At 34.5% G+C, this 15,824-nt stretch overlaps 1 protein-coding gene across 4 annotated transcripts in view; it reads left to right on the plus strand.

The window, feature by feature from the left end:
- The window catches only part of TBC1D32 (TBC1 domain family member 32), a 179,804-nt gene that overhangs the window by 72,602 nt on the left and 91,378 nt on the right, over positions 1-15,824 (plus strand). For all 4 annotated transcript variants that reach the window (XM_060030026.1, XM_060030027.1, XM_060030028.1 and 1 more), the window contains 4 exons: positions 3,551-3,689; positions 6,285-6,372; positions 8,210-8,328; positions 11,265-11,381. In XM_060030026.1, coding sequence (XP_059886009.1) covers positions 3,551-3,689; positions 6,285-6,372; positions 8,210-8,328; positions 11,265-11,381 — 463 coding nt within the window. The remainder of the gene's footprint in view (positions 1-3,550; positions 3,690-6,284; positions 6,373-8,209; positions 8,329-11,264; positions 11,382-15,824) is intronic.

Consider the following 15,824-nt stretch of genomic DNA (forward strand, 5'->3'; position numbering starts at 1 on the left):
GAGACCCAGCCTCCTCTTCTTTTTCATTATTAATGTTTTTTTGGGGGGGTTTTTGCCCTCAAGTTTGCGCTTTTGAAGAGGAAAAAGGTAGAGACAAATGGCTTCTTTTCATGATGCTTTGTCTTTTATTTAGGAAAGAAATCTCTTCTCATTAACATTTTTGTGAACATCTTACTGGATTTGCTGTATGGCCACTTCTTGCTGGATGGGAGTTGATAAAAAAGGAGTTTAGATGGAGGTTGGGTCAGCCTGTTAACACAAAGTATATTTTTCATCTCTTTATTTCCTATCATTCAGAGCAGTAAATTTTGAATTTTTATCCAGTCTGATAATCTCTATTTTTTACTAGATGAATTGAAGTTTTTTACATTTTTGCAATGCTAATATTTGGGGCTTATTTTTCTTATTTTGTACTATTTTTATTCTATTTTCTTTGCTTTTCTCCCTTTATTGCCTTATCTTAGATCAATAAATTTTATCCTGTTTTTCCCTTGGTTTTGACTTTATAAGTCACTGTTCTGTTTCTTTTTTTAAGTGGTTGTTCCTAAATTCTCAATATACATATTTAACCATATATTTTTCTAAGAAAGTAAGAAGTAATTGGGTATTTATATCATGTTTTGAAAAGCATTATGGAGTTTAGCATACTTTGACCAGTTGCTGCTCCTCTAAATACTCCATGACTGTCTTGTTATAGTTATCCAGAATTTTGGTTTTATATTTTTTAATCACCTGATTTATTTCTTCACACAGATATTAAATTTTTTGACATGTTTATTATTTTAGGCCATTTGTTGAAACTTGTAGGCCGTTCTTTCTGATAAGCTCACTTTTTTCCCTAATAAGTTTCTAAATATAGTTATCCTTTAATTGTTCTTAAGGGTTTGAGGGTAGTAAACTGTCCTTATCTTTCTGTGTCTGATAGTAGCTATTCTCCTTCCAGCCCACACAAACCACCCCCACCCTGTCCACAGCTTTTGAGGGCTCACATTCTCTCTCCTCTAAATGGTAGTTTATCTGGGTATCAAAGTTTTGATAGAGAATCATTTCTTATTATTATTTGAGGCTTTACTCCACTGTCTTCTAGAATAAGTAGTAACTGATAAGCCTGTTAGTATAATCACTTTTATTTTATAGGTCATATCTTTTCTCTCTCATAGCTTTTGATTTCTTTTTGGGGATGTTTGCTATTTCTGTGTGATTTAAGTTTATCCAGCTTGGTACTTTTTTTTTTAATTTTTATTTTATTTTGGAGTATAGTTGATTAACTCCTGCTTGGTACTTTGAATGTTCTTTTGATTGATAGACTGGAGTGGCATCTTTCTTCAAATCTAGAAAATTCTTAGTATTTTTCAAATATTTCTTCAATTCTCTTGAAGCTTTTACTAGATGTATTTGAAAACTTTTAGTATGTTCTGTCTCATCTGTTTTCTCAAACATTTATTTCTTATCTAGCTACCATTCAATTCAATAATTCTTTGTGGCTGAGAGTTTTCCCATTTGCTTTTTTTAATTAATTAATTTGTTTTTGGCTGTGTTGGGTCTTCGTTGCTGCACACGGGCTTTCTCATTGCGGCGAGTGGGGGCTCCTCTTCGTTGGGGTGCATGGGCTTCTCATTGCGGTGGCTTCTCTTGTTGTGGAGCATGGGCTCCAGGTGTGCAGGCTTCAGTATTTGTGGCTCGCAGGCTCTAGAGCACAGGCTCAGTAGTTGTGGTGCATGGGCTTAGTTGCTCTGCGGCATGTGAGATCTTCCTGGACTAGGGCTCAAACCCGTGTCCCCTACATTGGCAGGCGGATTCTTATCCACTGCACTACCAGGGAAGTCCCCCCATTTGCTTTTTAAGTGGGTTTTTAAACAAATACTTCCAAGATTTCCAATGGGTTTTTTAAAAAAATATCTACCTGTTTTTCATTTCTGCTTTTTGCTTCAGTTTTAATGGAAGATTAAAAAATTTCCTTTGAGTATCATAAATAAAGCTAGTCATTATTTCTAAATTATTTCAGCTGGAATGGATTCATTTAACAAATGTTGATTCTGCTGGCTCTTAGCTTTAGATGTCTTTTGAAATTTGATTTCAAGTGCATTTAAAAATGAGTCTTTTCTTCCTTCACTACTTTCCTCCCTTCTGCCCTCCCTCATTTCCCCCACTTTCTATTTCTATATTCATTCTTCCCTGTCCAGCAGTTTTATGTTTTTTTCTTTTACCCCTATGTTTTAAATAAACATTGTATTGGCATTTTGAGGCTCCTGTCGGTGACGATGAGGATACTGCATATACTGTTAAAAGTTAGAAGATGAATTGATTATCTGCTCATTTCTAGAAATGAAGCTTTCTCTGTATCTTCAAGTCTCCCTAGGCTTATGGCTTGTCAAAAGCCCCAATTTTAGTCAGTTTTATACATATATAAGTATTTTGTTTATATATTTATGTATATAAATTATATATTTTAATTAAACATATATTATTTTTAGTAGTCTTACCCCGTCATGAATCTTAAGCAGTGAGCTTACTGCTGGTCATACATCTCATATGCAACTCTTTGAGTCCTTTATATCCTATTGGAGCCAAATTTGGTTTCCATTGCTTGCATTTGCCTCAGAACTAGTCCTACTTCTTGGTCCAAGGGATATTTATTTTGTGTTTGAACATAGTTATATCTTTGGCCATTGCTGTGTGATCACTGATCGATATGTGTCGGCATGTACTGATTGTTCCTTTTCTGATCAGAAAAGTTCTGGATTTCAAATCTCTTACCAGTTTCAAAACATACTTCTGAAACTTCCTTGGGCAAAAAAGGGCACACTTTTCCATGCTCTGTTTCACTGTGCATATAAACATTTGATTTTGACCTATTTTAATATCCAGTTTTTTTTTTCTAGGCAAGTAGGAATATCCAGTAGGGTGGGTAGAAAATTTTCTCTTACATCTGATACTTCAGATGAAGTGCTGATATCCTCTCCTGTGTTTCCAAATTGCTAGCTCTGACTCACCTATTTACTATGTGTCTTCTGAATGTTTCAGGTTGTTTTCTTTGTCCTTTCTTTTTCTCTGGAGAATGTTACTGGCCTTTTAGAATTATTTTGAGAAAAAATGTTATTCTCCAAAAGTAAGACTAAGAACCAATGACAATAAAGATAAAATGCCTGATATGCTTTAGAAAGTCAGAAGACAGATACTCCATAATGAAAGTATAGAAATAATGGAGAGTTGGGGCTTGGGGAATCCAGGCACAGCAGAATTATAATAGGAAAACAGAATGAAATTAAGACCTGGTTGAGAGAATCTAGGTGTAATGAAAATGCTGACATGTTCAGTTAATACTTGATTCATTTAGTGAAGGAAAATTATTGGATAGAAGAAATAAGAAAAACAACGCACTATCAAGGAAACCATGATGTTTATCTTATTTTTAAACATTTGAGTACTTTGTAGCCAATGTGTACTCTATAAATTTAATTGTTAGTAGTATTAAGCTGTTTTTTTTTGTTGTTGTTTTCAGTTTTGAGTACAATAAAGACGTTCGTACCTTTCTTTTTACCTGTTTCAGTATGGCTTGCGAAGAGAATTTGTTAGACGATTTACTAAATTTTGCTGCCACTCCCAAAGGACTACAACTTCTTCAAAGAACAGGTGCCATCAATGAATGTGTGACATTTATGTTCAGCCAATACGCAAAAGAATTAGAGGTGCGAATTACCATCTGCCACAGGCAAAAGGAACTTTCCTTTCTGTAAAAGCCATTAAGAACATTATTCTGTTTTCTTTGTGTGAAGAGATTATTAAACCTCAATTAAAAAACCATATAGCATTGTAATATTTAACGATATTTTTTCAGGAAAGCTTTAGAGAGTTGATGTTGGTATCTGTGAGTATTTTACAGGCTGAAACAACTGGATGAAATTGAAAAACTCAGTTAATCATCTAGATGTTTTATAAATGTGGTATCAAACATCTGGCTATACTAAAACTCGGTGGAATTCCAGGAGAAAAACCTTTTGGGTCTAAGTGTATGTGTCATTGGGAGTTTGGGGTTCACATTTTGGAAGAAATAAATATATTTGTAGAGGGGTTTTGTTATTGGTACCATTAAATAAAATTTACTATAAATTTAGCCCTTTATCAGACAGAGATCTTTGAGGTATATTCATCATTTTGCTGTTACAGTAAATATCCCTAGATGTCAGGGCTTCTTAGGATCATAGATATGCTTTTAAAAGTGTTTCCTTTATCTCTGGAAGCTATTGTTTCTTGATGTTCAGACTTCTTATTGTAGCCTAGCAGAAGGGGCTAGGGTCTCTTGGGGATCTTTTTTATTTATAAGAGCACTAATTCCATTCGTGAGCACTCTCTACCTTCACAACCTAATAGCCTCCCAAAGGCTCCACTTCCTACCATTACTTCCAGGGCTTAGGATTTCAACATAGGAATTTTGAGAGGAGATAGACATTCAGATTATAGCAAATATAGAAGGTTTTCAGGCTTTTAGTTTACATAAATTGTGTTTTGATCTGCTGGTGAGTTTCAGTTTCTCCTTGTGTACTAGTTAACCATTTGGGTTTCCCTTTTTTTTTTTCTTTCCATTTTTGAAAATATTCAAGTGACTGAGAGAGATTTTTCTTTCTCATTCAGATTCTTGAGACCATGTAGACATAGCTTTTTACTGTTGTGATAATATACCTAGGACTAGATGTCATTTTTTTATATTCATAAATTTTAAAACAATCTGATCTTCCTTTTAATATACTGTTCGTTTTAATAGAAGATGTTGTTCCCTGGACATCAGTAACTTACAACCATATAATTTAGTACAGTAGTTTAATGTTGATTTACACCATTCAAGACATTTTTTGAACATTTAGATTCTCAGTTATCTTGTAAGAAGGCAACTAGACTTTCCTTAATTTTGCTGAAGAGAAATTGGAGATCCGGGCTGGTTATAAATGATCTGCTTGTGTTCACACATGTAGTTATTGATGGTAGTAATACTGGAACTCAGATTAGTCTTAACAGTGTCCGTGAAATCTAAGTCTTGTTTAGTGAAGCCCCTCTAGCTTCTCTGAAGTTTTCCTCTGCCCTTCCTTTTTAGTATTTAGTGTTGATCTGGAAGACCCCTGTGGCTGCTAATATCTGAATCAGCAGTGTCCTTTGGGATGATTGATGAGTAAGGTGTTTTTCCCATTGTCATGGAAGAAGGCAAGTGGGAAAAAAGATAGACATTTATCTTGCTGTACTTCTGTGTTATCCCACTGCAGAACTAATGGATGATAAATTAAGGAAAATGGAAAATAAGAGTAATAAAAATGGAAAAGGAAGGCAAATTTATAGAGAGATGAGCAGCAAAAAATTTTAAGAAATAAACCTAATTGTTTCCCATGGTCTTTTAGTCCCCCCCGCCTTTTTTTTTTTTTTTGCCCTTAACATGGAATGTATAGTTTATATTTTAAAATTTTGATAAAAACATATCCTTATCCTTTTAATGAAATGTTGAAAAATACAAATTCTAAATGGTTAGCTCTGTTTAGAAGTCAAACACTTTGTCTAAGGTCAGGCTGACCTATAAAGTCTGAGGAAGGAGGAATATTTTATAACGTCTTTATTTTCTTATTCTGATTTCTGCTGAGAGATACTTCTGAACTTTACCATGAATACATGGATGATATTCTTTGTGAAATAACAAATTATTTAAGGTTTTCTACAATGTTGTTTAGAAACCTGTATATTAAATAAGGATTGTGTGTGTGTGTGCGTGTGTGTGTATATAACTTCCTTCTTTAGGAAAAAAATCACATTACCTCTAAAACTGTCATTTTTAAGAAGATACCATTATTCTTTTTAAAGTCGTTTATTTGAAAGCCCAGTTAAAAAACTGGCAGTCAATACAGATTAATTAATGAGAATTTATTCTCAAAGAACCAACCTAAAGAATAAAATAGTAAGATAACAGAAATTAGAATTGGAAGGAGTTTCTCTTCATCTGGTCCAAAGTCCCTTATTTTATATATAAAGAGACTTAGAGACATAGTGACTTGTTTAGGGTCATGAAGCAACATAGTTTTAGGGCTGGTTCCAGAACCTAGATCTCTGAAACAAGATTATCAAAAATATTACATTAGTATTAACTCACCCATTGTTATAGTTTGAGTTTTTTCTGCTCTTGTTATCTTTTCTTGAAAGACTGTCCAGCATTTTAATAAAGAAATCAGTAACTCTACATGTAACATGTAAGGAAAATATTAGCATGCTGTGTTTTCCTGCTTCTCATTATTCCTTATTTATGTTAGGTCAGCAGGCATAAAAAGTTTGGCTATGGAGTTCTGGTTACACACGTGGCATCAACAGCAGCAGGTGCAGTAGCACTACAAAGTTCAGGTAAGTTCTTTAGAATTATAATTTAAATAAAATGAGTGAGTCTATACAAAATTTAACTGCCATGATCAAGTATCAGGTATTTCACTCAAAAGTTCTTTTTCCCAAGTTAGGCCTTAGGTAAAAAGAATGTTATTGGGATTTCCTTTTTACCTTTTCGCTTCCGTGCAATCCCACTAGGAATTTTTTTTTTCTCTGTAAAAAAATATATAAATTTTTTCTTTCCTCAGAACCGTGGTGCATAATGATCTAAACTGAGTTATATTGGATGGCTTTAAGAAGCCTTCATCTTATAAATCAAAAGTTTGTCATCCTCTCTTGGTATAATTGCATCTGATAGGATTTAATGCTCAGTTTCAGTAAATTATATATAAATCAAGATTTCCAGTCATAATGATCACACATACATGCCATTTTCTTATTCCTTTTTCTCTTCCTTTCTTGAAAGATTCTCTCTCACCCACTTAATTTTCACCACTATTTTTGGAGTTTGTAGTTGGCGTGTATTGAATATTATCTACTACAGATTGGATTTTTAAGACATTCTAACATTGGGAGATTTAATATATTGTATATTAAGGTTATCTGAACCCTGAACCAGAGACAAGATGTAATCTCTAATAGAGATGCCGTGATTATATTTAAGTCTTAGAAGTGAAGAAACATAACATCAGTGGTCACTATTGATTCTCTCCTCAAATGTAAATATTTTTCTATAGTGTATCTTAAATATTTTTTGGCTGGACTAATTTGGAATACTTATGAAACACGTTTGTTGCAGAAGCTGCCCTAAGCTGAGCCACTTACTCTTTTACTTAAAATAAAATCCAATTTATTTATAGTATTGAGGGACACATTAATGGAAGCATTTGAAGACTAGATTCAATCCCAGATTTTCTTGTTGCTCAAGTCATTAAGCTTCTAAACCTCATATATCCAACTTTTCTTGAGAGGATTAAATGCAGTTTTTCATAGGACAAAGGAAGGAAGACTAACACTGCTCGAGTTCCTCTGATGTCTTGGTACTATATTAGGACCTCTGCGTGTATCATCCCATTTATACTTTACGGCAACCCTCAAATGCAACACTTTTCTCAGCTTTCAAATCGGGAACTGATGCTCTTAGAAGTCGAAAGATTCAAGGACATGTAACTAACAAGCTGGCAGATTTGTAACTTGAACACTGCTATTTTCGATTTCAGAGCCTATATGTTTTCCATTGTACCAGAGGACCCTTTCTGCTCTAATGTGTTATTACGAACTTACTGATTTATGATGAGGTGTTCTGTCTTGCACCTTTCCATATGCTTTGATTCCTCATAAAGGAATTTGATAATTGGGCTTAATAATCACTTTCATTTAGATTTATAGTATCTGACTCAGGAGAATTTAAAGAGTCAGAAGTTGTATGAAGTGGAGAAATGTTCTAAGCATATGGAAATGCAAAAAAATTGTTACACTAAAGAAAGGGAACACACACTCTTTTGTTGTTTACTGTGCCTCCAGGATACCTCCTTCTTTACACACATACACCCCAGCTTTCAGGCTGCATTTCACTATTAGCTTATTTGCTGAGTAACATGTAAACCTTATTTTTTTCAGGAAAACATGCTTGGAGAGGTCATTGGCTAAAGGATAAAAATTGGGGCTCAAAATTCAGTCCTCTAGGGAAATAGTCTTTGAGAGTTTAGGCATTCCATAGTTCTATGATAATGAGGCACCAAGGATACAAGTATGTCTTCTGTCAGTGTGGACCAGTCTTGTTAGAAGGATAATTATGTCTTGCCTCCATAATCCAAAGAAGCAGTATATTATAAATATGATGTAAAATTCTTCTTAGGGTTTATTAATGCACTTTTAACTGAATTATGGGCCAATCTGGAATGTGGAAGAGATGATGTTAGGGTAACCCATCCCAAATCTACTCCGGTGGACCCTATTGACCGAAGCTGTCAAAAGGTAAGAAATGATTTAACTAACAATGTATAGATTTGAAATCTCTCTCTCAAATTACTTCATCCAGACCTTAATCTATATTCAGTTACAACCAGCAGCCTTTCCTAATTTTTTTCCCTCCTTTCTTTTATTTCTAAATTTTTATTTTTAAAATAAACTTAGTAAAGACAAATGCCAGTGTTCCCTGTGAATTGTCTTGCAAGGACGTTTTTCTTTTAGGATATTCCTACTATAATTTTACTCAATTAATAAACAATACACACCAGACATCTTAAAAAATCAAAACAACAAATGCCGACTCAAAGGAAGTAGAAAAAGAACAAACAAACCCAAATTTAATAGAAGGAAAGAAATAATAAAAATCAAAGTGGAAATAGACACTAAGAAACCAATAGAAAAGGTCAGTGAAACTATGAGCTGGTTTTTTGAAAAGATAAAATTGATAAACCTTTAGCCAGACTTCTCAAGAAAAGAGAGGAGCCAAATAAATTGGAAATGAAAAAGAAGTTACAGTCAGTACCACAGAAATCATGATATTACTATGAACAATTATATGCCAATAAAGTGGACAACCTAGAAGAAATTGTATATTTCTAGGAATTTATCCATCTCCCAAGACTGAATCAGGAAGAAATACAAAATATGAGCAGACAGATGACCAGTAGTGAAATTGAATCCGTAATTTTTAAAAACTCCCAACAAAAGTCCAGGATCAGATGGCTTCACAGGTTAATTATACCAAACATGTAAAGAGTTAATGCTTTTCTTTCTCAAACTATTACAAGTTTAAGAGGAAGGAATGCATCAGAATTCAGTCTGTGTGGCCGGCATCACCCTGATTCCACAACAAAAGACTGTGAAAAAAAATTAAAAATACAGGCCAATATCACTGAATGTAGTTGCAGAAATCCTTAATAAAATACTAGCAAATCAAATTCAACCATACATTAAAAGGATCATACACCATGATCAAGTGGATTTATCCCAGGGATGCAGGGATGGTTCAGTATCTGCAAATCAGTTGTTGTAATATACCACATTAACAATTGAAGAATAAAAATCATATGATCATCTCAATAGATACAGAAAAAGCGTTCGACAAATTTCAACATTTATGAAATTCTCAATTCACTGATGTATGAATGGATAAAGAAGATGTGGTATAGGCATAGAATGAAATATTACTCAGCCATAGAATAGAATGAAATCTTGCCATTTATGACAACATGGATGGACCTAGAGAGTATTATGGTAAGTGAAATAAGTCAGATGGAGAAAGACAAATACCATATGATTTCACTTTTTTTTTTTGTATGGTAAGTTCTGGAATTTATTGTAAAATGAGATTTTTCTAACTATCCACAAAACTTATCTTTATGTTTAAGGTTTTTCCTATATGTTGCTTTATTCAAAAAATATTTTTTTTGAATATTATGAAGTTAATATTAATTTGAATAGTATTTGGTCACATATGAACAACTACAGCAACAAGGCTGCACTGTCTATGAATGTGAATATGTGAAGAAGAAACATCATTTACTAATTTGTAGAAGATGAAAAAGTTAACATATGATTTCACTTATATGAAGAATCTAAAAAATGAAGCAAATGAACAAACATAACAGTCATAGATACACAATAGACAGGTGGTTGCCAGAGGGAAGTGTGGTGGGGGAATGAGTGAAATAGGTGATGGAAATTAAGAGATACAAACTTTCAGTACAAAATACATGAGTCAACGTGATGAAATGTATAGTGGTGAATATAGGCAATAATAGTATAATATCTTTATGGTGGTAAAGGTGGTCAAAATGTACAAAGGTTCAGTTATAAGTAGGTAGTAGGGATGTAATGTACAATATGATTAATATAATTACCACTGCTTTATGTTATATGAAAATTGTTGAGTAAATCCTAAGAATTCTCATCACAAGGAAATTTATTTTTTCTATTTAATGTTGTATCTATATGAGATGATGGATGTTCACTAAACTTATGGTAATCATTTCCTGATTATGTAAGTCAAATCATTATGCTGTACACCTTAAACTTATGTAGTGTTATATATCGATTACCTCAAACTGGAAGTAAAAAACAGCTGAAACAAAAACCAACCAACCAAACCTAAGAAAACCTTGAACACTTAGACTCAAATCTAATAGAAAATTGTCATGATTATTTGAAGGAGGGGGTGGGCAGAAGATTTGACACTAAAGAGAAGAAAGGTGTCAATTAGTAAAGTGCCTTGAAAGTCATGCTAAGGAGTTTAGACCTGATGTTTAGTAATGGGCAACCACTGCGTGCTTCTGCGTAGGGGATCCAAAGAATGAACTGTGCTGGAGAAAAATATTCAGATTCTTGTCGATAAGACAAGAGCAGGAGCTTAAAAATTTCATGGAGAGATTAACTTGGTAAGATTGCACCAGAAAATGAGCGGGTTTTGATAGGAAAAGCCATGGCTTTTTCTAATAACTATATTTAGATTACTTGAATTTCCAGTGAATGTAGTTAAAGGATAAAGATAGCCTTGTGACCTGAGTGCTATAATATATAGAATTTATTATTATCTTGTTCCAGAGCCCCAAAGTATTTTTCTTATATTTTCTTATGCATCAGATATAACAGTGCAAAGAATGAGAATGATTGCTCATTTCATTTTTTGTCAGAACCTAACTTTGAAGAGATACGTGATATTTTAAAGCATTTTCCAGTTCTCATTTATATTTTGTTACAGTTATGTATTGTTAGGACATAGATTATTGTTGACGTTAACTATTTTGTACTTATCATAGATGCATATATTTCAGTTATATGGATTGATTAGGCTTATTTTAAAAATTGCCCTTCGCATTAATGAGTCTTCCTTGGATGTGGTTAAAAAAAAATGAACCCTTTGAACGACTGGTTTTTTCTCCCCCTCCCACCTCCCCCCACCCCAGTCTTTTCTAGCACTGGTGAACCTGTTATCTTATCCTGCTGTTTATGAGCTTGTAGGCAATCAGGGTCTTCCTAATAAAGAAGAATATTCTCTTCGTGAAGTCCCAACGAGGGTTATTGTAAGTCATTTTCTTTTAATCTTTCACTCTTATAGTGCCGCTTTTTAAGATCTGTAGTAAAAATGCAATTTAACAGAAAAAAAGGTATACTAAATCACATTTAAAGACTGTTTGATTTATTAACCTATAGAATGTTAGCTTCTGAATTATCTGTAAATGGAATCTTTGATCCGCTGTCTAACGGTGGTGGCACCTATTGAAATAACAAGGTTAAGTCTTCCGAACTAGGAAAGAGATTTGGCATATATAGAAGTATGTGTATGAATTATTTTTAGGTGACTTACGTTAATAAATTGTATCGAAGGAGTCCAATGCATTTTCTGCCTATATTTTAAATGAACTACATATTACTGCCCCATGAGGGCAGTATATACATATTTATTTAATTTGAGACTTATTTTATATTCATACTCTAAGATGGGTAATTTGTTTTAATCATTCAGAGACATTTAGTTCCTCATCTTTGGGTAAGTTTATGAATTGAACACACATAAATATGTGTATATATGCATTAGTAAAGAATTATTTAGTTCTGAAATTCTGTTGTTAATCATTACTTTTATTTCTGGTCACTTTGTCCTGTGTGTTGTCTTTTTTTTTTTTTTTTTACGGTTTTGACATTTTGAATTCTTCTAATTCTTTTGACCGTAAACATTTTATTTTTTTAAACTTTCTCTACCTTGGGAAATTTTTTATGATTTATGTGAATGAAATATAAAGATAGGTATTTTTTATCATTAAACTTTTATATTCTTGAAGTGTTCCAATTTTATCCTTACTTGTATCTTGGCACTTCTCTTTTTTTGCTTGTTTAATTTTTAAATTTATTTTTTTATACAGCAGGTTCCTATTAGTCATCAATTTATACACATCAGTGTATACATGTCAATCCCAATCTCCCAATTCATCACCCCCACCCCCACCCACCCGCAGCTTTCCTCCCTTGGTGTCCATACGTTTGTTCTCTACATCTGTGTCTCCATTTCTGTATCTTGGCACTTCTTAAGTAGTTTTATAATTAGCCATTTATGCGCCTGTCTTCCCTACTATACTGTGAGGGCCTGAGAGCAAGTAGGATATCTTAGTCATATTTACATATAGAACATAGTAGATATCCAGTGAATGGTTTTTAAAAATATTTCTAATATTATTACCTTTATTGAAATCTGTTATGGAACACAAGTACAAATGAATTATTTAATCTAGCGCAATCGCTTGGATGTTTGTTCTCAAGTTTTCATGGATGTTCTACAGTGCATAGTCAGAAATATCTTTCCACTTCTGTTAGGATTGGTCTTTTAGTTTTTTTAAATAAATTTATTTATTTATTTTTGGCTGCGTTGGGTCTTTGTTGCTGCGTGCGGGCTTTCTCTAGTTGCGGTGAGCAGGGACTACTCTTCATTGCAATGCATGGGCTTCTCATTGTGGTGGCTTCTCTTGTTGTGGAGCATGGGCTTTAGGCGTGTGGGCTTCAGTAGTTGTGGTGCACGGGCTCAGTAGTTGTGGCTTGCGAGCTCTAGAGCACAGGCTCAGTAGTTGTGGCGCACGGGCTTAGTTGCTTTGTGGCATGTGGGACCTTCCAGGACCAGGGATCGAACCCTCATCCCTTGCATTGGAAGATGGATTCTCAACCACTGGATCACCAGGAAGTCCTGCTCCTCTGTCTTTGAGATTACTCCTTAGTGGTACGTAGAGCTCTTACTCATGCCTTTTTACAGTTACATAGTGCTCTTGTGTGGATGTACTAGAGTTTATTTATCCAGTTGTCTATTGGTGAACCCTTGGTTTCTTTCAGTCTTTTACTGTTATCAATTATGCCAAAATTAATAGCCTTGGCTTATCTTGTGTTTACCAGTATGTCTGTAATTTTTTTTTTTGTATCGCTGCATAACAAATTGCTACCAACTTAGCAAATTAAAACACCCACTTATTATAGGTCAGAAGTCAAGTACTGTGCGCCTGGGTTTTCTGCTCAGAGTATTAAAAAGACTGAAATCAAAATGTTGGCCAGCCTGAGTGCTTGTCTGGAGGCTCTGGGGAAAAATCCACGATAACAAATTCGTTCTTGTTATTGGCAGAAGTCAGTTTCTTATAGTTGTGGGACTGAAGTGCCTGATCTCCTGCTGGCTGTCAGCCGGGGGCTGCTTTCAGGGCTTTGTCAGATTGTTCCCTCCATGTCAGCATTGAAGAACTTCACTCATGCTTTGAATCTCTCTGACTTCCTCTTCTGTAACTAGTCAGAGAAAACTCTGCTTTTAAGTGTCTTATGTCATGAGATCAGAGCCACCCTGATAATCTCCTCTTAAAATCAACTAATTAAGGGCTTTAATTACATCTGCAAAATCTCTTTACAGCACTACCTATTGATACATTAGTGTTTAAGGCCTGAGAATCTTGGGGCCATCTTAGAATTCTGCCTACTACTGATTTTTGGGCTGGATTTCTATAAGTGGGATCCCTGCGTTGAAAGGTAAATTCATATGTAATTTTGGTATGTATTGCTAGATTTCCAACCACAGGGAATAATTCTTCTGCATTCCCATCAATAAGATATTACAGTGCTTGTTTCCTGACAGGCTCATAGAAGATAATGTGGTCGGTGGTTTAGATATTTGTCTGACAGGAAAGACGTGTTAATTTATATTTTTCTCATTATGAGCAGAATATCTTTTCACGTGTTTAATGTTCATTGACGTTTCTTCTTCTCATAGTGGTCTTTCAACTTATTTTTGCTTTTTCTCTATTTGTGTTATGTTTCTCAATTTTAAGAAATTCTTTATACTTTAAGAATATTTGGCCTTCACTCTTCATGGTTTCCTATTGAATATCTACCAAAATTCTAAGCCCTGGAACAACTTCCAACTTGTACTTGTGTATATTAAAGATGAATGACACAAAATATTCTTTTCCTCTGACAGATATATTTTTCAATTGCTTTTCTATTTCTTTTCTATTTATATACATTGTATATTAGGTTGGACCCCTTTAGTTATTGGAGAAACTCAATTTGAATTAGTTTAGGCAAAAAAGGAATCGACTTACCATCTTGCAATAAAATCAGAGACAAGTGGAAATAGAACTTTGAATTCAGTCAGGTCGACATCTGTCTCTCTTGCTTTCCCCACTCCCTTTCTTTTTATTGCTCTCCATTTTGACTTTATTGAAAGGCATATACATAGTATAGTGGTTAAGAGTTTGTATTCTGAAGCCAGACTGCCTGGATTAGATTCCTGGTTCTGCCTCTTACAAGCTGTGTGACCTTGGACAAGTTTGACCCATTTTCTCCTCTGTTAAAAAGAGGGCAGTACTGTTACTATCTCAGAGTTGTTGTCAGAATTAAGTGAATTGAACTAAGTTAAATATAAAAGTTTAAATCACTGACTGGCAGATAAGTGCTATATAATTGTTTGCTGTAATTATTATTAATATGTTCTTCTGCAGATGGTGTCCTCTATAGAAGAACACACGGGAGGGACTACCTGTCATTCCATACTGACACGTTCACCATCCCCCCTTGCATTAGTTTCCTAGGGCCACCATAACGAATTACCACAAAGTGGGTGGCTTAAAACAACAAATTTATCCTCTCTCAGTTCTGGAGGCCAGAAGTCTGAAATCAAGGTGTCAACAGGACCACATTCCCTCCAAAGTTTCCAGGGGAGAATCCTTCCTTGCCTCTTCTCATTTCTGGTGGTTTCAGGCATTTCATAGCTTGTTACTGCATCCCTCCAATTTCTGCCTCCATCTTCACATGGCCGTCTCCTTTTCTTTCTTAAATCTCCCTTTGTCTTTCTCTTATAAGAACACTTGTCATTAGATTTAGGGCCCACTTGCCTAATACAGGATGATCTTATTCTCAAGATCCTTAATTTAATTACCTCTGCAAAGACACTTTTTCCAGATAGGGTAACAATCATAGGTTCTGGGGATTAGAACATAGACATATCTTTTTTTTAGAGGGAGTCACCGTTCAACTCACTACACCACCAGAGTGGCATTTTCCTCTACCTCCTGTCTATAGACTGAATGTTTGTATACCCCCCAAATTCATATGTTGAAACCTAATTCCCAGTGTGATAATATTTGGAGGTAAGGTCTTTATGGGGTGACTAGTGCCTTACTAAAAACCCTAGAGAAACCTCTCACCCCTTCTGCCATCTGAGGACACAGCAAAAAGATGACTGACTGTGAACTAGAAAGTAGGTCGTCACCAGACACAAAATCTCTGGCAACTTGATGTTGGACTAACCAGCCTCCAGAACTGTGAGAAATAAACTTTCTGTTATATATAAACCACTCAGTCTGTGCTATTCTATCACAGCATCCAGAATGGACTAAGACACTCCCCACTTTGAAAAATCCCAAGGGAGGACCTTAATAGACTGAGTTTTGTTCATGGATGTTTATGGACTAACCAATCACAAACCACTCCTAATAGTGCAG

The sequence above is a fragment of the Delphinus delphis genome, chromosome 14 (genome assembly GCF_949987515.2).
Source record: "Delphinus delphis chromosome 14, mDelDel1.2, whole genome shotgun sequence".
Classification (NCBI taxonomy): Eukaryota; Metazoa; Chordata; class Mammalia; order Artiodactyla; family Delphinidae; genus Delphinus; species Delphinus delphis.